General features: G+C 42.5%; 2 protein-coding genes and 2 pseudogenes across 4 annotated transcripts; 3 read left to right on the top strand and 1 right to left on the bottom strand.

Moving 5' to 3' along the window:
• The first annotated feature begins 2,667 nt into the window (after window positions 1–2,667).
• On the top strand, window positions 2,668–3,392 carry LOC136460245 (probable auxin efflux carrier component 1d; annotated as a pseudogene).
• Window positions 3,393–3,650: 258 nt separating this feature from the next.
• LOC136461713 (receptor-like protein 7) lies at window positions 3,651–18,486 on the top strand. 3 transcript variants are annotated; one of them, XM_066461018.1, is made up of 3 exons: window positions 3,651–5,121; window positions 16,514–16,834; window positions 18,134–18,486. In XM_066461018.1, the coding sequence occupies exons 1-3, from the start codon at window positions 3,651–3,653 to the stop codon at window positions 18,217–18,219; spliced, it is 1,878 nt and encodes a 625-aa protein (XP_066317115.1). In that variant the 3' UTR covers window positions 18,220–18,486. The 3 variants fall into 3 exon arrangements, with proteins under 3 accessions (XP_066317115.1, XP_066317116.1, XP_066317114.1); XM_066461019.1 differs by lacking the exon at window positions 16,514–16,834; XM_066461017.1 differs by having other exon boundaries at window positions 16,514–18,486.
• Window positions 10,543–11,526, top strand: LOC136461714 (LRR receptor-like serine/threonine-protein kinase ER1). Its single transcript, XM_066461020.1, has one exon. The coding sequence runs from the start codon at window positions 10,543–10,545 to the stop codon at window positions 11,524–11,526; it is 984 nt and encodes a 327-aa protein (XP_066317117.1).
• LOC136457266 (uncharacterized) lies at window positions 12,180–12,763 on the bottom strand (annotated as a pseudogene).
• Window positions 18,487–19,251: the final 765 nt, after the last annotated feature.

The following is a 19,251-nucleotide window of genomic DNA, read 5'->3' as shown; positions in this document are numbered from 1 at the left end:
GCCTAGAGGTAGGGATGAAAACGGATCGGATACGGACGGATCACCGATATTACATTTGTTTTCATATTTCTGTCCGGATTCGGATTCGAATACGGATAGTGTCAACTATGTCGGATAGGATACGATTGGATATCGATATCATAAATATGCGATTTGGGTATTTGGATACGGATACGGTATCAGATGTTGGATATCCGGACTCGGATATGGACAGATCTCAACCCCTTTAAACGGATTCGGTTTCGAATACGGTCGGAAAATATCCGTACCGTTTTCATCCCTACCTGGAGGTCACCTAACCATTTATAGAGGCAGTCTCTAGATGTGTCTGTCTCTGCTAATCAGGGAAGTCATCTCCTAAAATCGTTTTTTGATAGTGTTTAATCAGCTTTGTTCTTTGAGAGCAATTTAGGCTCCTATTTATTCACAATGTTTTGAGGTACATGCAATATTTCTAGACACCCTCACAATGTTTTGTCTAGCCTTGTGCTTAAAAACCACTTCTTGAAACAAAGTGCTCCTGGCTCATTTTGAAAAGTGCAATTAATATTTCCGATCAGCTTGGCACAATCTGCAAATTTTGCCTGAATTTCAGGCCTGGATGGCAGCAACCGCTTTTCATTCAATTTGAATTAAAGTTATCTCCCAACTCGGGAGCCTTGCTCCCGTCCATTCTGCGGCGGTTTAGCTAGCCCGTTGTTCAGCGAACGACGCACGTAGAGAGGCGGCTGGTGGTATGTTGCCGGAGTCGAGGAAGACGGTGAAAATGAAGCCGTGCTACATGACGGATTCCGGTAACAAAATAACACGTGTTAATCAACGACACACAGTTGATTTTTCTTTCGTGCTTACATGATTGTTGTTGGCCAAGGAGCAATGCTGAATTGGTGATGGATTGCATTGGTCACCTTCAAGCGACGACTTTGATCGAATGCGACTAATGCAAGCAAGCGTGCCTTTTGTTTGTCCAATGGCGGCAGAAACCTTGATAGCACGGCAGAGCATAGCCTGATTGAACCCGCTGATGAAAACAGCCTCCACCATTGGCAATTACGTATGGATTGAGGTAAATCCGACAACATCCTAACAAAGAATCGCATACTACAGGCGCTTGGATGAAGTCAAGTCCTATGGTGGTAAATATTTGTTGGTGAGCTTGAGTAGCTGGCCACGACCCACGAGTTACGTTCCATCTAATATAAAAACGAAAAAGCTTGGCACGAGAGTCGTTGCATCATTGCAAATAAGCCCACCAGCTCAACCAGCAGTGACTCTTGATTAAGGCTGGATAACGAGCTGGCTCGGCTCGTTTTGACTTGGCTCGTTTTGGCTCGTTAAGATAACGAGCTAGCTCGGCTCGGCTCGTTAAGATAACGAGCTACGAGTTGGCTCGTTAAGCTCACGAGCCAGGTATAAAAAATACACAAAATATAATATTTGTATTTATCTAAAGTTTGAGAATAATAATAATACAAAAGAAATGCATCTAACAACCTTAAATCGAATAAAAAAATTAATATGCGCTAATATATATACAAGTATAATAAAATACTATAGTATTCATGCATCTAACAACCTTAAATGATACTTTTTTTTTCTGGAAGCTTGGCTCGTTTAGCTCGGGAGCTGGCTCGAGTTGGCTCGTTATAGCTAACGAGCTAAAATCTTGGCTCGGCTCGGCTCGTTATCTTAACGAGCCGAGCCGAGGCGAGTCGAGCCAGCCACGAGCCGAGCGAGCTAACAAGCTTCGAGTTTTTCGTCCAGCCTTACTCTCGATGAGATGATCCATTCAACCAGCTCAACCCGCGCGGCAAGTCAAGCTTGTACACCTTTATTTTCGTTTTTCAGGGTCAAGGTACACATTAGCGTGTCTTTGGTTGAAGGAGAAACAGATCAAATCTCGGTGACTATTATCAACGTCGTTACACAGGTCCTGTCCACAATCCACATCCACTAGACGTTTAATTTGCATTGACTTGAAAAGACTCCAAGTCTTCGTCCGCCCACTATCAGCTACGTTTACCGTGTCGCATGGGTAAAAAAAAAAAAGCAACGCTCGCACGCACAAAGGGCCTTTACGTTGTGGGGTCAAATATTTTAAAATTGACAAAAAAAATTAGAAACTTCGTAAGGCGTGCGTGCATTAAACTTTCAAAAAAACGAGATTTGTATTTATTTTTGGAACGGATGGTCCTTAAAATTAAGAACTTGATAAATCGCTCCTCTAATTCGTAAGTTTTTGTAGTCAATAGAAGAACTTTTTTACTATGGTTGAGGAGGCGTCAGGAAGCGTTAGCTGTGTCAATGGTGGGCCCATATGAGGGAAGGCGTTGAGAGACGTCAATGAGGGTGGCGTCGGGAAGCGTTGGATGTGTCTATGGTCGGTGGGCCCATATACGTCGTAGCGCCTCCCAACACCTCCAAAGTTGAGAGGATTAGGACTTCAAATAAAAGAGTGGTAATTTTTTTTTCGTAGTTATTTTTTTAATTAAAGGTAAAACGGTAAATCCATAATTATAAAAATAATGTTTTGAGCAGTATAGTTGGGATGTATGATTTAAGTACTACAGTGAATATTTGGTTTTAAGAAAAAGATGAATATTTTCGTCGAGTTCATTCGCCGCCGTCTCTGTGTTCTCCGTTTCTGTGCCGCCGTCGTCCGCAGCCATGATCACGGCGCTGGACCTGTACCACGTGCTGACGGCGGTGGTGCGGCTGTCCTGTACGTAGCCATGACGCTAGCCTACGGTTCCGTCCGCTGGTGGCGGATCTTCACCCCCGACCAGTGCTCGGGGATCAACTGCTTCGTGGCGCTCTTCGCCGTCCCGCTCCTCTCCTTCCACTTCATCTCCACCAACAACCCCTTCACCATGAATCTGTGCTTCCTCGTCGCCGACACGCTGCAGAAGCTCGCCGTCCTCTTCCTCCTCTTCCTCGCCTCCCGCCTTTCCTCTTCTCACTTCCTCGACCTTGACTGGAGCATCACGCTCTTCTCCCTCTCCACGCTCCCCAACACGCTCGTCATGGGCATCCCGCTGCTCCGCGGCATGTACGGCGGCGGAGCCGCGTCCTCGTCCTCCGCCTCCACCGACGCCGGGACGCTCATGGTCCAGGTCGTCGTCCTCCAGTGCATCATCTGGTACACGCTCATGCTCTTCCTCTTCGAGTACCGCGCCGCGCGCGTGCTCGTGCTCGACCAGTTCCCCGACGGCGCCCTTTTACAATGGTTGGAAGCGGCTACGAAGTTTCTGATGCCGCCTCATGATGTTTTAGTAGTTGCGCTTCTCGTGGACTGTTGGTATGGAAACCGTCGGAAGGGCAAGTATAAAGTTAAAGCAGAGAATAGTTTTTTTCGCGACCATGCCTGGGCATGTTTTTCGTTAAGAGAGTAGAACAAATACAAATTTGCCTTTCAGCAGTAATAACCATAATGGTTAGAAAAAACGGCTACACAGTAAGAGAGAAACGGTAAGAAAAAAAATCTGTTGGTTATTACAAAAGAACTATCAGCAGTAATAAGCAACAAAAGAACTATCATATGAATGCGTTGATATACGTGAAACTGTCGGAAAGGCAAGTAGCGTAAACATTTCTGCTCATCTCTTATATAAAGGACAGGACGTTGTTCGAAACAGCAAACCGACAGCAAAATGACTGCCACTAATTATCGCTTCCGCATCCTCGTCCTCCTCGTGCTGCTATGCTCCTACTACTTTGCCGATACTGCAGCCAAGATCAACAGCGCCACAGCCCCTTGTCTCCCAGATCAAACCTCTTCCCTCCTCCAGCTGAAAAGTTCCTTCATCGTTGCCAGCAACCTGTCATCATGGCAAGCTGGAACAAACTGCTGCCAGTGGGAGGGCATCATCTGCGACACGGGCTCCGGTTCCGGGAGAGTTATTTCTCTTGACCTCGGTGGGTTCAGCCTGATGAGCCCTCGCCTACACCCTGCGCTCTTCAACCTCACCTCTCTTAGGAACCTCAATCTTGCTTTCAATGATTTCACTGACGTCCGCCTCCCAGCATCTGGGTTCGAGCGGCTCACAGATATCACCCACCTGAACTTCTCCCAAACCAACTTTATTGGTCAGATCCCCAGTGGGATTTCCCGCCTCAAGAACCTTGTCACTCTTGATTTTTCTGATAATAACGGCTTGTATCTTAAAGATCCAAGTTTCCAAACTTTCATGGCAAATATGAGCAATTTGAGGGAGCTCCGTCTTGATTCAGTGGATTTATCTAGCAGTGGGTCGACTTGGTCTACTGCTTTAGGGCACTCAGTTCCTCAGCTACGTATTCTTAGCTTGTTTGGGTGTGGTCTGTCAGGTTCTATTCACCCTTCCTTCTCAAGGCTTCGCTCACTGGCATCAATCAGCCTCAAAGACAACCCCGGTCTCAGGGGCAAAGTCCCTGAGTACTTTTCCCAACTGTCTTCCTTGAGCAGTCTTGACATATCAGGCAATCATTTTGAAGGGCAATTTCCAGCCGAGATTTTCCAGCTAAAAAGTCTGATGATGCTTGATTTATCTGCGAACCCCATGCTTTTCGTGAGATTTACATATTTCCCAGCTGGAAACAGTTTGCAGCACCTGAATCTACTGGGGACCAACTTCACTTATGATACCCCACTCACTTTTGCCAATCTGACGTCACTCCAGACTTTGAGCCTTACCACGGCAACCATGGCCAAGGAACTCCCCACTTCAATAAAGCTTCCATCACTCGAAGAACTGGAACTAGAGGGATCTGGCTTGGAGAAGCCAGTACTATCTTGGGTTGGCAACCTTAAAGATTTGAAATACCTGGAGCTACATGGCTACAGTTTCTCTGAATCGGAACCTTCTTGGATCGGCAACCTAACAAGACTGGAAACTTTGTGGTTATGGGGTCTTGATTTCTCTGTGCCAATACCACACCAGATTGGATATCTCCCAATTTTGACAGTTTTATACTTCAGGCTTGGTGACGTCTATGGGCAGCAAATACCATCATGGATCGGCAATCTTACCAAGCTGACGTATTTGGATCTCACTTATTGCAATTTCTCGGGGCTGATACCCTCAACAATTGGGAACCTGACCCAACTCGAGAAGCTGGGATTCTCAGATAATAGCCTCACCGGTAAGACTCCAAATCACAATTGCTTCCTTACAAAATACTACTCTTTACTTTCCTATAGATAGATAAACAAGTCTATAAATGGGACGATTGGGAGTGGATTTGAACAATCTAAAATCCAAATGGACTTTAGTTGATTTGAATACATTTTGATATGTATTTGGTTTTGGATGTCCATCACCATATGATCTGACAAAGTCCAAAATTTATTCGAGATAAACTCAAAAGGTCCGGTGTTCATTGGATTTTTTTTTGACTTGTTAACACGTAGAGAAGCATTTCATGCGCGACTTTGAGTTTCTCATGTGGGTCTCACATGTAGATCTAGTTGCACAGATTTGACGTAAAGTATGTGTATTAGGCTCCTATCCTAGTCGATCTCGCACGGACTAGAATATTATAAGACATAAGCATTAGTTATTGTTTAATATCTCTATCTGATCAATAACAGTTACTCGTACAGAATTACACATTTTCTCCTTGTTTATTTTCGAACACAATATACATAATAGATAATATAGCCTTTGTCCAATTAAGTTAAAGTTACCAATTACTGATCTATATGTTCTTTTTCATCCATTTCCAATATTCTTTTCTTTGTATGTCACCTCTATGTATCTTGAATATGTATTTAGTTGAATCTTAACGTAAACTATGGTGGCTCTTGTGTACCCCATATCCTATGACATCATGAATCTAAATTTTAATCTTATTATCTGCTATAGAATTTTTGTTATTCTAGAGTTAAGTTAAAACTCTTGTGTTTGTTGTACAGTTTATTAACCCCCTTTTGTATTTTTCGTCAAAAAAGGATTTTAGATCGTAAGCCACACTCTTAAGTATTGCGATGGCATAAACAATTATTTGAAATATGCACCATGTCGATTAAGATCGGTGGTAAAGGTTGAAGTGAGATCTAGGGTAGGGTAGCGCTAACATTAAGAGGATATTAATATTTAAGCCTTATAATGTCTGTGTACTCCAAAGAAATCTTAAAGGGTAGGAAGATATAGCCACATGTGGTCTCACTAACATCTCTCATTTCTCAAGATGTTCGAATTATCAAGGTATATGCAATAATGGTTATACTATCAATATAGTTATGTAAAATGCTTTAGTTAAAATGTATAAATATATATCTAGATTAACAACTTATATAATTTGTATGTCATGGTTATTAGTATAACTTTAGATAATCCATGTATCATTAGTATATGAATGACAAGTTATTACGAAAATATTTTTCAAGGTTGTTGAAACATATATATTTATCACTCATGCATGCGTGTCTACTTGATCGAGTGTGGTGGCACAACATGTTTGTTTACTTTAATCGACTTCAATGTATTAATATTAACAGAAGCGGGTAATATATAAACATATTTATATCTTATGGTTATTTAGAACATTATGTAACAAGAAAAACTTTGGTAATTTAGATGTAGATTTGAGGGGATATTTTAGTTTTTTCAATAATTGCATAAATGTAAGTTAGATGCAAATTTAAGAGGTTATAATAGCAGGTGGACAATTCAGTTTACTTTAGAGTCTTTATATATTTTTTATAATGGCAGAGGTGGGTAATTTTATAAAATAGAATAGATCAAATGGCTATTATTGTAGACGATGATTAGAATCTACCAATTAAAGGCTAGATGTTTATGATTTTTATGAAAATTTGTAGGATTTTTCTAGGTTTCTAGCGTGTCTAGTGAGAATTAACGTGGAATCTCCTATTGGGCCCATAATTAGTAATAGTAAGATATTAAGTTATCTCCACCAAAATTTACAAATTCGCAAATTAATTTGAACTGAGATATATATTTAATGCTAAATAAATTTTAATAAGGAGCACCAAATATGTACATATAGTTATATTTTATATCAATCTGCACATACAATAGCATGCTGTTGTATTCGGTCATCTCGATAAAATTTCAGTCAATTCTATTAAAAAAATTTAATGTGTAGATATGAGGTTTTTAATTCGAAGGTCTCACTATTGATATGGTGCCCACATGAACATCTAGTGTCACCAGTTTGCAAAAAAGTGCAGGTTGTCATATTTAGTCATCTCCAATAAATTTTAGTTAGACTAAAATTGTATGGTGCAAAGGCAAGTTTTTAATTCCAAGGTTCTATTATTGATGTGGAGCCAATATGTAGATAAATACCAGTTTGTATAAAGTAGAAAGCTATGAAACATAGGACCTGAAGAGTGCTATTCAAGCCCCGTATCCAACTCATCTAGAGGCCCTTTCGCATAATGGCATATATACAACATGACATACTTATAAAACCAAATGCCAACCCCTGCACCCACACCCAAAAAATTAATGAGGACAACATTTTTAGACCCTTCTAGAAGAAATACAAAACAAAGGAATTTTTAAGGATTTGGATTCTATTCCAAATTTTATTATGAGGTATTTTAGAACAAAAGTTCCTACCAATTTTGACACCATAATCTTGATATTACTAATTGGAAGCCTCAAAAGAACCTTCACGTTAGTTTCATGAGACATGGTAGAAACAAATAAATCATATAAATTCACATAGGAAACATTTAACCATTAATTTGGTTGAGTATAATTATCTGCCGTGGCTTCATAACCATGGCTAGTGATTAAGTGGTCGATATGTGAAACTTTGGTGGTTAACACTCAAGATACGAGAGGGTTTATCCTTGTTTGGGCTTCGAGCCCTATGTCCAGCAAGAGAGTCATTTTTGTATTAGAGTGCTCGAGAGAGTTTACAATAAGGGGTAGGAGAGCGAGGAGCTAGTTCTGTAATGGAGAGTCGAATTGATCTAACCTTCGATACCTCAGGGGTTCGATCGTTGGTTCTCGAGTTCGATTCCCCTCTACGAGATCTCTTACCCCGCTTTATATCTCCAGAGGGCAAGGGGAGTACAACGATGTCGGTGTTTTGTAAACCAGACTAGTAAACTTAGACGATTGCCGCGCTGGTCTAGGAAGACGATGGTAGCATCTAATCAACATGAGGATTTATACTGGTTCAGGCCGGAGCCCTACGTCCAGTCTCAGATATGATCGAGTGCTTGTTCCTCGCTTGAATGCTCTAAAGTTCTTACAATGGGGGGTGCAAGAATGGAAGAAGAGATGGAGGGACCTATGCTAGGCGAAGGGCTACCCAAAGAGAAGCTCCAGGAGCCCTACTACAATGGTGAATGAAATGAAATAGTAGAGGATGTGAATCATCTTGTCCAGGCGGTCCTTATATAGAGTTCGGGGCCAGGGCTTGTACAAAGAGGTGGTTCTCTCGATCGAAGGGTCGAGAGCCTGAGGGAGGTCCTAGCTAACTTGGCTTGCAAGCTATGCCGTCTTCTGGTGCACGTCCGGTCGTGGCTATCGTCATGGTTTTCTAGCCACATTGCGTGCAGGATGTGACGTGGCGCTACTGTGCTAGCCGTGACAGCATTGTAGCCTCGATGGTGGTTTGTCAGCCATCCTGTGCAACGCAGTGTCTGTCGTGGCCTTCGTCATTGCCTCCTGGTTCCCAGGGGCGTCGTTGCTAAAGTAGGTAGCCGCCCCAGGTCGTCGTTCGCTTGGTCGCTTAGCAAGGTTAAGGGCCACGACGACGATCGTCGGGGTCGGGGCAATTTGCCTGTCTGGATGGTCTTTTCGTTGAGCCCCTTGTCATGGATCCCATCCCATAGTGGGTGGGATCGTACAGGTGTCTAGTTGATCTGTATCTGGACGGTGGGTGTTGATGAGATCATAACATACAAGTATGTTAAGCCTCGGGTCCAATGGTTCTCGAACAAAGAAGACCCCCCGACCGACCCCTTCAGGATCTCCTGGGGGCTTGGGGGCTATGCCCATCAGGGCACGCTCGCGCGCACCCTCTGGCAAAGAGACCTGGCTGAGCCTGACTCGACCGCAGCTTCCGCTTGGGGCTCGGGAGCTTCCCCGATCCTTGGGCTCCCGATCTATGACACGACCAAGCCCGGTCCTAGGCTCCTACCGGCTAACGATGCCAGTCAAGGCCCGGGCACAAGAAGACAAGCCCTAGGCTACCAATGCTCGGGGGCTCCCTAGCGTCGCTCCCTAGACGTGCCCCTACCAACTGCTCCTCCGATAGGTTCACGTCCAGGGCGTGACACAAGAAGACGAAACTTCCCGTGGCCTCCGGGGGCTCAGGGGCTTCCGAGTCCGCGCGTCAGCCCCTGGAGCTGACCTCCTTCACCACCAAGAAGACTCCAGAAGGTCTCACCCGAGGGAGGCCGCTCCAAGCCGACACCACCTGACACACAGAGTGTCAGAACAGAGCAGCCGGATGATGCCTAGGCTTCTTCGGCTCCAAGACACCTCGACGGTCCACGGCGTACCGCTGCAAGCCCCTCCTAGACTCCAACACACGTAGACCATAGACTAGAACCCCAAAACCACCTTGTACCCGACCTATCTCGTTATATAAGGGATAAGGTCGGACCTAGAGGGGGGAGGATGCGAGTTCAATCACCAGACACTTCATTCCATTCCATCTGCCTCCGCTCTACACCGAGAGCAAGGCAACCCGGAGAGGGGCACCGAGAGCCTCTCCTCCACTGCATCCCGCCGTCTCCTTCCTCTCCGACGAGGGGGAGACTCCACCGGCGGCGAGGTAACCTTAGGATTAGCACCGAGCTAACCCCCTACCAAACTTCTCTTCCTTTACACTCTGTTGTAACCCCTCAGATTTTGGATGCTCTTGAGTATAAGGATCATCAGCTGCTGGACGTAGGGATCGAATTGGCCCGAACTAGGATAAACCGTTGCTCATTTTCTGCGTGATTCTTGTGTTCTTGAGTACACCCGAGCCACCGGAGACCCCGTACTCTGACACCGACTCGAACAACATGCTTGCCACGATTTCGACCGCGCGACAGCTGGCACACTAGGTAGGGGGCAGCATCAAGTGCGATTCTGGCTATACGGTGGCCGGAGCCACCCGCCTTGTCGTCGGAGCAAGCGGCACCGCCCCAGACGGTGGTGTCCGCTCCCCCGGTGAGTTCTCCGTTGCGGCCGGTGCCTTCACTCTGGGCCAGGTCTTCAACTTTTGGAGCCTGGCCTACATCGCCGACTGCTACGGCGAGCTTCATCCACTCCACGGGGCTGCACCGGTGGGCAACGAGCCCTCGGCGTCGCCTCCTTCGCCAGGACTCTTGGGAGCAGATCTCGAGGTTCTGGCCCATCAGATCTGGCGTGGTCTGGGCCTTAACACTACCGTGTCGGACCATCGCCAGATGTTCTACATGCTGGCCAATGTCCACCACCAGATCGCCACTGGTGAGGTGCTCCCATCGCTTGATCGCTTTTGGCACTACCTCCCGGACCTGCCTTTCGGGATACAGAGCGCGGCGGCGTCCTTCCAGCTGGATTTATCTATGAGTTGTATTAAGAGCCAAGTTTCCGAACCTTCATGGCAAATATGAGCAATCTCAGGGAGCTCCGTCTTGATTCAGTGGATTTATCTAGCAGTGGGTCGACTTGGTCTACTGCTTTAGGGCACTCAGTTCCTCAGCTACGTATTCTTAGCTTGTCTGGGTGTGGTCTGTCAGGTTCTATTCACCCTTCCTTCTCAAGGCTTCGCTCACTGGCATCAATCAGCCTCAAAGACAACCCGGGTCTCAGGGGCAAAGTCCCTGAGTACTTTTCCCAACTGTCTTCCTTGAGCAGTCTTGACATATCAGGCAATTACTTTGAAGGGCAATTTCCAACTGAGATCTTCCAGCTAAAAAGTTTGACGACGCTTGATTTATCTGAGAACCCCATGCTTTTCGTGAAATTTACATATTTCCCAGCTGGAAACAATTTGCAGAACCTGAAACTAGTGGGGACCAACTTCGCTTATGACACGCCACTCTCTTTTGCCAATCTGACGTCTCTCCAGACTTTGAGCCTTACCACGGGAACCATGGCCAAGGAACTCCCCACTTCAATAAGGTTTCCGTCACTGAATATACTGGGACTAGAGGGATCTGGCTTGGAGAAGCCAGTACTATCTTGGGTTGGCAACCTTAAAGATTTGAAATACCTGAGCCTCGATGGCTATGACTTTTCTCAATCAACACTCTCTTGGATCAACAACCTGACATGGCTTGAAACGTTGTATATACAGACTTGCAGTGCCTCTGTGCCAATACCGTACCAGATTGGAACTCTTGCTTATTTGACAGACCTGGCGCTCATAACTTGTTACGCCTCTGTGCAGCAAATACCATCATTTATAGGCAATCTTACAAAGTTGACATCATTGACCATTGCTGGTTTCAATTTTTCTGGCCCAATACCGTACCAGATTGGAAATCTTGCCAATTTAAGAGAGTTGTCCATTGAAGGTTGTGACTTCTCTGGGTACCAAATACCACCATGGATCGGCAATCTTACAAAGTTGATATTCTGATAACAATTATTTATCTGGGCCAATACCCTCAACAATTGGGAACCTGATCCAAATCGAATGGCTGCGGTTTTCTAGGAACAACCTCACCGGTGAGACTCAATCTCAATTGCTTTCTTCCAATGCGCTTGTAGATACGTCTTACACTTATATTACATGCCGTACCGATGGTCAAGAAGCAAGCCAAAAAAGGGAGGGGAATACGAGGGCAATAAGACTTTTAGTCTCCTTTGAAACAAAGGAAAAGGGGAACGATTTGATTGGTATATGAAAATTTTTCTATGATGCCTTTTCGAACAAATGACTGACTTCCTACAAATCCACAAATTACTATGGAGTAGCTTGTTATTTTAGGAATTGGGGGGCATTCTTCACTTTTTGTAAGAGATTTGTCAGATGTTTAGGCATATTTTAATCTAGAAAAAAGGTGAACAAATGTGGCGTTCCTTGCCTGATCTACAAGTATTGCAGACAACATGCATGCTAACAACAGGTCAACACCTACTAGCATATATTGATTATATGAAACAAGCTAAAAAAGCAACAAAAGTCTACCAGAATCAGTAACTTTGCCGTGTGTCCATGGCGCATGGCGAAGTCCAAAAAACACTCGGCAAAGGCTTTACCAAGTGTTACACTCAGCAAACGGCACTCGACGATCAAAGACTCGGCAAAGTTGTCTTTGCCGAGTATTTTTTTGTCGAGCACTCGACAAAGATCGACACTCGGAAAAGAATTTTCAAAAAAATATAAAAAAACCCGCCGCCGCTGCCTTTCCTGCCAGGCTTGGAGTAGCCTTGAATCCACCGCTGCCCTTCCTGCCGGGGCTCGGGGTTGCCGTCAAAGCGTCGGGCCCGACGTGGTTGGAGGCACCTGGACGACATCCTTCTGCCAGGGCAGGAAGCTCCGGCACCCGTTCAAGGTGATCTTCTCGTCTTCTTTGAGCGCTGCACGGGCAAGGCATGGCACAAGAGATCAAATTGATGAGATCGAATCGAATCGTACATCAGGGAGTCGAGAAGCAAGCAAAGCAGATCCAAATTCCGACGAAAGAGACAAACAGATGCCGTTACGTACCGCTGGATCCGCCGATGGCGGTGGAGAGGACGAAGCCGGCGGGGTCGGTGCCAAGCAGCGGCATGCGGCCCTCGTGGGCGAAGCAGCCGAGCGCAGCGACCATGTCGCCCTCGAGCACGATGAAGCGCAGCGGGCCGGCGCTCCTGAGGACGGTCACCGTGAGTTATATAGTATAGGAGCTTTGCAAGTGTCGTAGATACACTCGGTAAAGCAGTGCAGATCTGACACTCGGCAAATGATTTTTTTTTCTCTTTTTATGGAGGGACACGTGGTGCGATGTTTGCCGAGTGCCATAATTTGCAAAGTGTTTTTATCATATTTGCCGAGTGCCGGAGTTTGCCAAATGTTTTTCAATAGAATTAGCGAGTGTCAGAATGTTTGCCGAGTGTTTTCTAGTAAGACACTCGGCAAACAGAGAGTTTACCGAGTGTCAGAATCTTTGCCGAGTGTTTTTAGTTTGGCACTCGGCAAAGAGATGATTTGCCCGAGTGTCCGATAAAATACACTCGGCAAAGAATATGACACTCGGCAAATCCTTCCGAGGCGTTTTTTTAATAAAAAAAATATAAGGAGGCGGCGTTGTTCTCGTCATATGAAATGATGAGCGGTGGTGGCCTGGTGGAATTCAATTTGGGTTATGGCAGAGTTGATCACATAGTATGCAACTGAAAGTGTATAAACATGCAAACACGTTAAAACGATCCAAAGCAAGTAAATAATCACAAATAATCTTGTGTTGGGTCGAAAATGTAAATCATTTTGCAATATCTACCATTTCGTTTTGGTGTTGCTGTTTTGGGGAGAGGTAGCTGTGTGACTGGTGATGTAGGTTAGTTTCTAGTGTTATATATGATCTTATCTCGTTAGATATATTTTCACTTCCACATTTGTTTTTGTTCTTAACCTGAGAAAATGAACATTTAGGGCTAAATCTTGTTTGCATATATTATTTCAGTGCACCATATGTATACTTTTTAAGTGTATTAGTATTTAAACTGATCTTGTAAAGTATATTTTAACAATTAGCATCTCTTATATATAATTGACACAAAATCTATTAAAAGTTTTGTGAACCAGTTAACATAACTTTTGTACAGTATACAATTTGCACTACTACACACATGATTTTCAGAGATGCCCATAGATGGTTTGTAAAGACGGCTACCTACCTAGAGATCGATTTCTATAGACGGGAGCTGCCCCTAAAAATAGTTTTCCTCAATTTTGTAAATCAAACCAAAAAAATAGTAAAATAGTTTTTTTAATCCTGGAAAGTCCGCCAGCCAACCCGTGGCCATCAAGGCTGGACGAAAAACTCGAAGCTCGTTAGCTCGCTCGGCTCGTGGCTGGCTCGGCTCGGCTCGTTATCATAACGAGCCGAGCCGAGCCAAGATTTTAGCTCGTTAGCTATAACGAGCCAACTCGAGCCAGCTCGCGAGCTAAACGAGCCAAGCTTCTAGGAAAAAAGTATAAAAACTTATCTTAGTTTTTGTATTACTTCATGTCTTGCACTTTACAATTGACTGGTAACTGGTCTAGACCCTATAAATTAATTGGTAACTGGTCTAGATGCATTTCTTTTATATTATAATTATTCTCAAACTTTAGATAAATGTAAATATTATATTTTGTGTATTTTTTATACCTGGCTCACGAGCTTAACGAGCCAGCTCGAGCTTTTAACGAGCCGAGCCGAACTGGCTTTTTGGCTCGTTAGGATAACGAGCCGAGCCGAGCCGAGCCAGCTCGTTATCTAACCTTAGTGGCCATGGAGGATCGAACTCATTATAAATTGGGCAAAAGATAGTAAAAACATTTTTATTAACCCGGGATAAGCTCACTAGCCAACACCCGCAGTCGTGGGGACCAAACTCACGACCTTAGACTATACACATTGCTTCTTTACTAATGCGCCTCAAAGTCACTTATGATTAAGTGGCGGATATATTATTTTTATTTAATTTAGTGAATATTGTAATGCATATTTGAGACCCTACACGAATTCAAATAAAAAAAGTTTGAACTGCAAGGTTTTAGTTCTCTTTGAGTACTATAACTTTTGGTATAGGTCATTTCTCCATCCAAACTCATTTGAAAATTCAAAAAGAAAAATGAATTTCAAAATAATTAATCTTAAAATAGAATTTATACATATCTTGCCACTATGATACACCATCTTAGTAACCCTTAAATTTACATCGAAATTACCCCCTCTTGCCATTATTAAAAATGAACTAAAATGAACCATGATCCACATCTAAATTAATAACACCTATTATTATGAAAAAACCTGAAGAACAATAAATTACACCTACACATGTTTTTATCTATCCACATCTACCACTATTAATATATAAAGAAAACTAACTTATAGCAAATAAGCATGCTGATGCATCATACCGCATGCATGCATGAGCATTAAAAATATATTTGTATGTTTTATCAATCATTAAAAAAGTTCCCTTAATAATTCATATACCAATAATACTAAAAAATCATTTAAGATTATTTAATATCCATAAGAAAATTTATGTAAATAATTTCTTTAGACAAATTTATACGTCTTGAATCATTATGACATCAATATTGATAGTGTATTGTAAGCACTTTCTATTAAAACACTAATACACATATAATTCTATGATAGAGAAATTCAACATCTCGAGTAGCGGATAAGATTAGTGCAGAAAAAAGGTGGCTTTGGCTTCTCTACCTTTTGAAATTCCCTTGGAGTAAACAATTTTGTTAGACTTAAATATTAACTAGCAGGTACCCCTGCGCTTCGCGCGGGCACAGCTACATTTTTTTGGGTAAATATAAAATAAGAATTATCTCATAAATTGTTTTAGCGTGAAGGTAGTACGCCTTAATTCAGGCAATCAAGAGAAAAAAACTGACATGCAGTATGTAAGAGTAAGAAAAAGATCCGTAGATCTATAGTGGCACAGTGAGACGTGTTGATCAACAGTAAGATTCTCTCTACGTTTAAAGATCTTTGTAGATAGACATCCTCTTGAGCCTAGCACTATTGAGCAGCAAGATACATGATTAACTGATTGTTTATGCCAGCATAGTAATTAAGAGCGCATTACAAGATCTTATATCTTTATTTTAATAAAATACAAAACCATAGCTCCAAACAAAAGGTATAACAATCATCAGAGTTTCAACTTAACATGTTGATAAAAATTTGCAGTAACTAAGTAAACATTTGAAACAAAAATCCAGAATTATAACATCATGAGACACGAGCTTTATAAGAGTCACCTTATAAATTAAGCTAAGGTTTCAACTATATGTGCATTGAAGACATAAGTTGTCATGTAGAGAGACAAAATTAAAGATATGGGTATAAGAACATATAGAGTAGTTGATAATAGATTCATCACAACCGAATAGAGGTTATTGAGTATCTATATGGATATTGCGTTAGAGAAATGGAAAAAAGACAACGAGAGCACAAAGAAATGTAATTTTAGTTAGTTGTAGACACTAGACATGAGCTTCTAATACTTATGTTGTCTAAGATTCTAGCCCATGCAGAGTTAATGGACTAGTGTTCCAGTATTTGGTATTAAACTTGCAACCTCACAATTCTATAGAGAAGTTTCATATGAAACAATTGATTTTATTTATGCTAAGAATCCATGGGTTTAGAGCTGAACCCTTTTCAAATGTTAATTAGTATAAACAAATAAATTGTACAATACAACAAAGTCCGAATTTCAATTAGGTGCATCACTAAGATGTAAGCCAAATCCCAAAAATATGTTATATATGCATCTACTTTGAGAAATGAAGAATATTGTTATGTTCATTACAAGTGCTAGTGTATATTGGATTTCTTTATTATGAAAATACATTAATAAAATTCCAAATATTCTGACAAGCATTGTTTCGGCCTTGCATGCAGGAAACATTCCAGAGTCTTTATTCGCTCTTCCTACCCTGCAAACTCTTTTTCTTGATACGAATCAGCTTTCTGGTTCCTTGGAAGACATTATTCCTGATCCTTTATCCTTGGGACTCTCGCAAATCGTGGGAGTTGTCTTAAGTGATAACCAATTGACAGGCCCAATACCCGAATCACTTTTTCAGCTTACAAGCCTCCAGTTTCTGTATCTCGACTCAAATAAATTGATGGGTACAATAAAACTTAGCTCTATCTGGGGGTTGACAAATCTCGATCAGCTTGACCTGTCAAACAATATGATATCACTCATAGACACCGAAGGTGATACTATAGCTCCTTATCTTCCTAGCATCAAGTACTTAAATTTTGCATCTTGCAATCTTACAGAACTTCCAGCTGCACTGAGATATCTTGACTCTATTAAATACCTTGACCTTTCTAATAACCAAATTAAAGGGGCTATACCAAGTTGGGTGTGGGAGAACTGGAAGGACCAGCTTAACACTTTAGACCTTTCACACAATATGTTTACTACATTAGAGAAGTCACCTTCTCTTGTTCATACGACGAATTTAGCCTTTCTTGATCTAAGTTCTAATAGACTTGAAGGAACCATACCAATACCAGTAACCGGATATGAGGTTGTTTTGTTGGATTACTCAAATAATAGCTTCTCCTCCATTGTATCTAACTTTGGTAGGTATCTTACGAATGCTATCTATATCAATTTGTCCAAAAATAAATTAAGTGGTCATATACCAGCTTCGGTTTGTAGTTTGAACAAACTTGATATCATGGACTTATCTTACAACTACTTTGATGGACCAGTCCTATCATGTCTCGTAGAAAGAGGAAACCTGACTGTATTATAATTAAGAGAAAACAGACTGCATGGGGTGCTACCAAAAAATATTGGAGAAGGATGTAAGCTTCAAACAATAGATCTGAATGGAAATAGAATTGAAGGTACACTACCTACATCACTAGAAAATTGCCAAGACTGAGTTCCTTGATGTTGGTAATAATCATATTGTTGGTTCATTTCCATCTTGGGTGGGTACTCTTCCAAACCTTCGAGTTCTTGTATTGAGATCTAACCAACTCAATGGCACTATAAGGGATCTTTGCAGTGTCAGTAAAAGTAATATAAGTTTCACAAGTTTGCAAATAATTGATTTATCCACCAACCATTTCTCTGGTTACTTGCATTCGGAATTGTTTGAGGGTTTTAAATCTATGATGAATAACAACAACGACAAGGGAGAAATTTTAGAGCACAATTACACAAACGGGGTGTCAAAGAATGATATCTATCAAGACACTATCACTATCACATACAAAAATTTTGATTTTATTTCATGGTCCCATTCCCAAGTCAATTGGTAGGCTTGTTTCACTCCATGGACTTAATGTGTCGCACAACAACTTCACGGGGCAGATTCCATCACAGCTTGGTAATTTGACTAGGCTGGAATCTTTGGATCTCTCCTGTAACCATCTCTCAGGGGAAATCCCACAAGATCTGACCTCTCTAACTTCTCTCAGTTGGCTGAATCTTTCCTACAACAACTTGACTGGAAGAATACCAGAGCAAAACCAGTTTTTTTCATTTCCATCCAGGTCTTTTGAAGGCAATGCAGGCCTTTGTGGAAGTCAAGTGTCTAAACAATGTGACAATCCTGGTTCAACTACTCCAAGAGCATTAGACCATCAAGAATCCAACAGTTTATGGCAGGATAGACTTGACGCCATCCTTCTGTTCACATTTGTTGGCTTGGGTTTTGCACTGGCAATCTTGTCCCAAACCTTTCGCCGCATAGAAGGATGGATTTGCAAGCGTTTCTGTATTTATATGTATATGTAAAATAGCATTATGCAACATATGGCTGGTATTGTGTTTCTGTAAAAGAAAACCAAAGACATATATTTGTGTTGTACTGGTTAAACCTCGTTGTTATAAGATTGCAGTTTCCAGACTATTCTGTTTCAGATCTGATTTCCATGGATAGTGGTGCTATATCAAGGTGAAAAGGACTATTTTACTAAGTATAATTCTGTCAAGTGCTAAATTTAAACATGTAGTAGTACAGCGCATGGAGTAAAACTTGGATTAAACTTGAACCGACAGATCTGAATCGAATTATTGTACTCTAAACATGATAGGCTCCAGAAAATGCAATGCAAGCGCAATAGGCTCCAGAAGTCGAGAGGCTGTGTGTGTCCGAAGACTGAGCATGGGTTTTACCTGCTAAGGAGAGAAGTGGCCTGTCCGACACTCGATCCCATCGATCCCCAATCATCTTCAGCAAGCCTTGCCTCTCGAACCCAATAATTCAGTAGGCAACCAAGACGGAATTTTGGGAATGTGGAATCAAGATTTGCTTGAAATTTGAAGAAGTGTTTGGATTTGGAGAGGAGGAGCAGTTGAATCGAGGGGGGTGGGGAAGAGATTAGAACATGTGATCAGGGAGTAAGGGTACGAGGGTGCCGGCTGGGCACGGGCTGGTAAATTTTCAGCCATCTCGATTTGGTTGGAGATCTCGACTTGAGTGAGTGTTACGCCAGGTGATCTGCTCCCACGTGGCGAAGGAAGCATTGGACCTGGACGCCGGCAGAGCGGAGGGCTGCCATCAAGGACATGAATGTGTAGATGGCCATAAGCCACGACGAGGTGATCGTCAGGTAGGTGGAGTCGTGGAGGTCTGGAGGAAACTCGACAAGTAGGATCCGGAGCCGGG

Source organism: Miscanthus floridulus, chromosome 6 (assembly GCF_019320115.1).
Source record: "Miscanthus floridulus cultivar M001 chromosome 6, ASM1932011v1, whole genome shotgun sequence".
Lineage (NCBI taxonomy): Eukaryota > Viridiplantae > Streptophyta > Magnoliopsida > Poales > Poaceae > Miscanthus > Miscanthus floridulus.
This window is presented reverse-complemented; position numbering and strand designations above follow the sequence as displayed.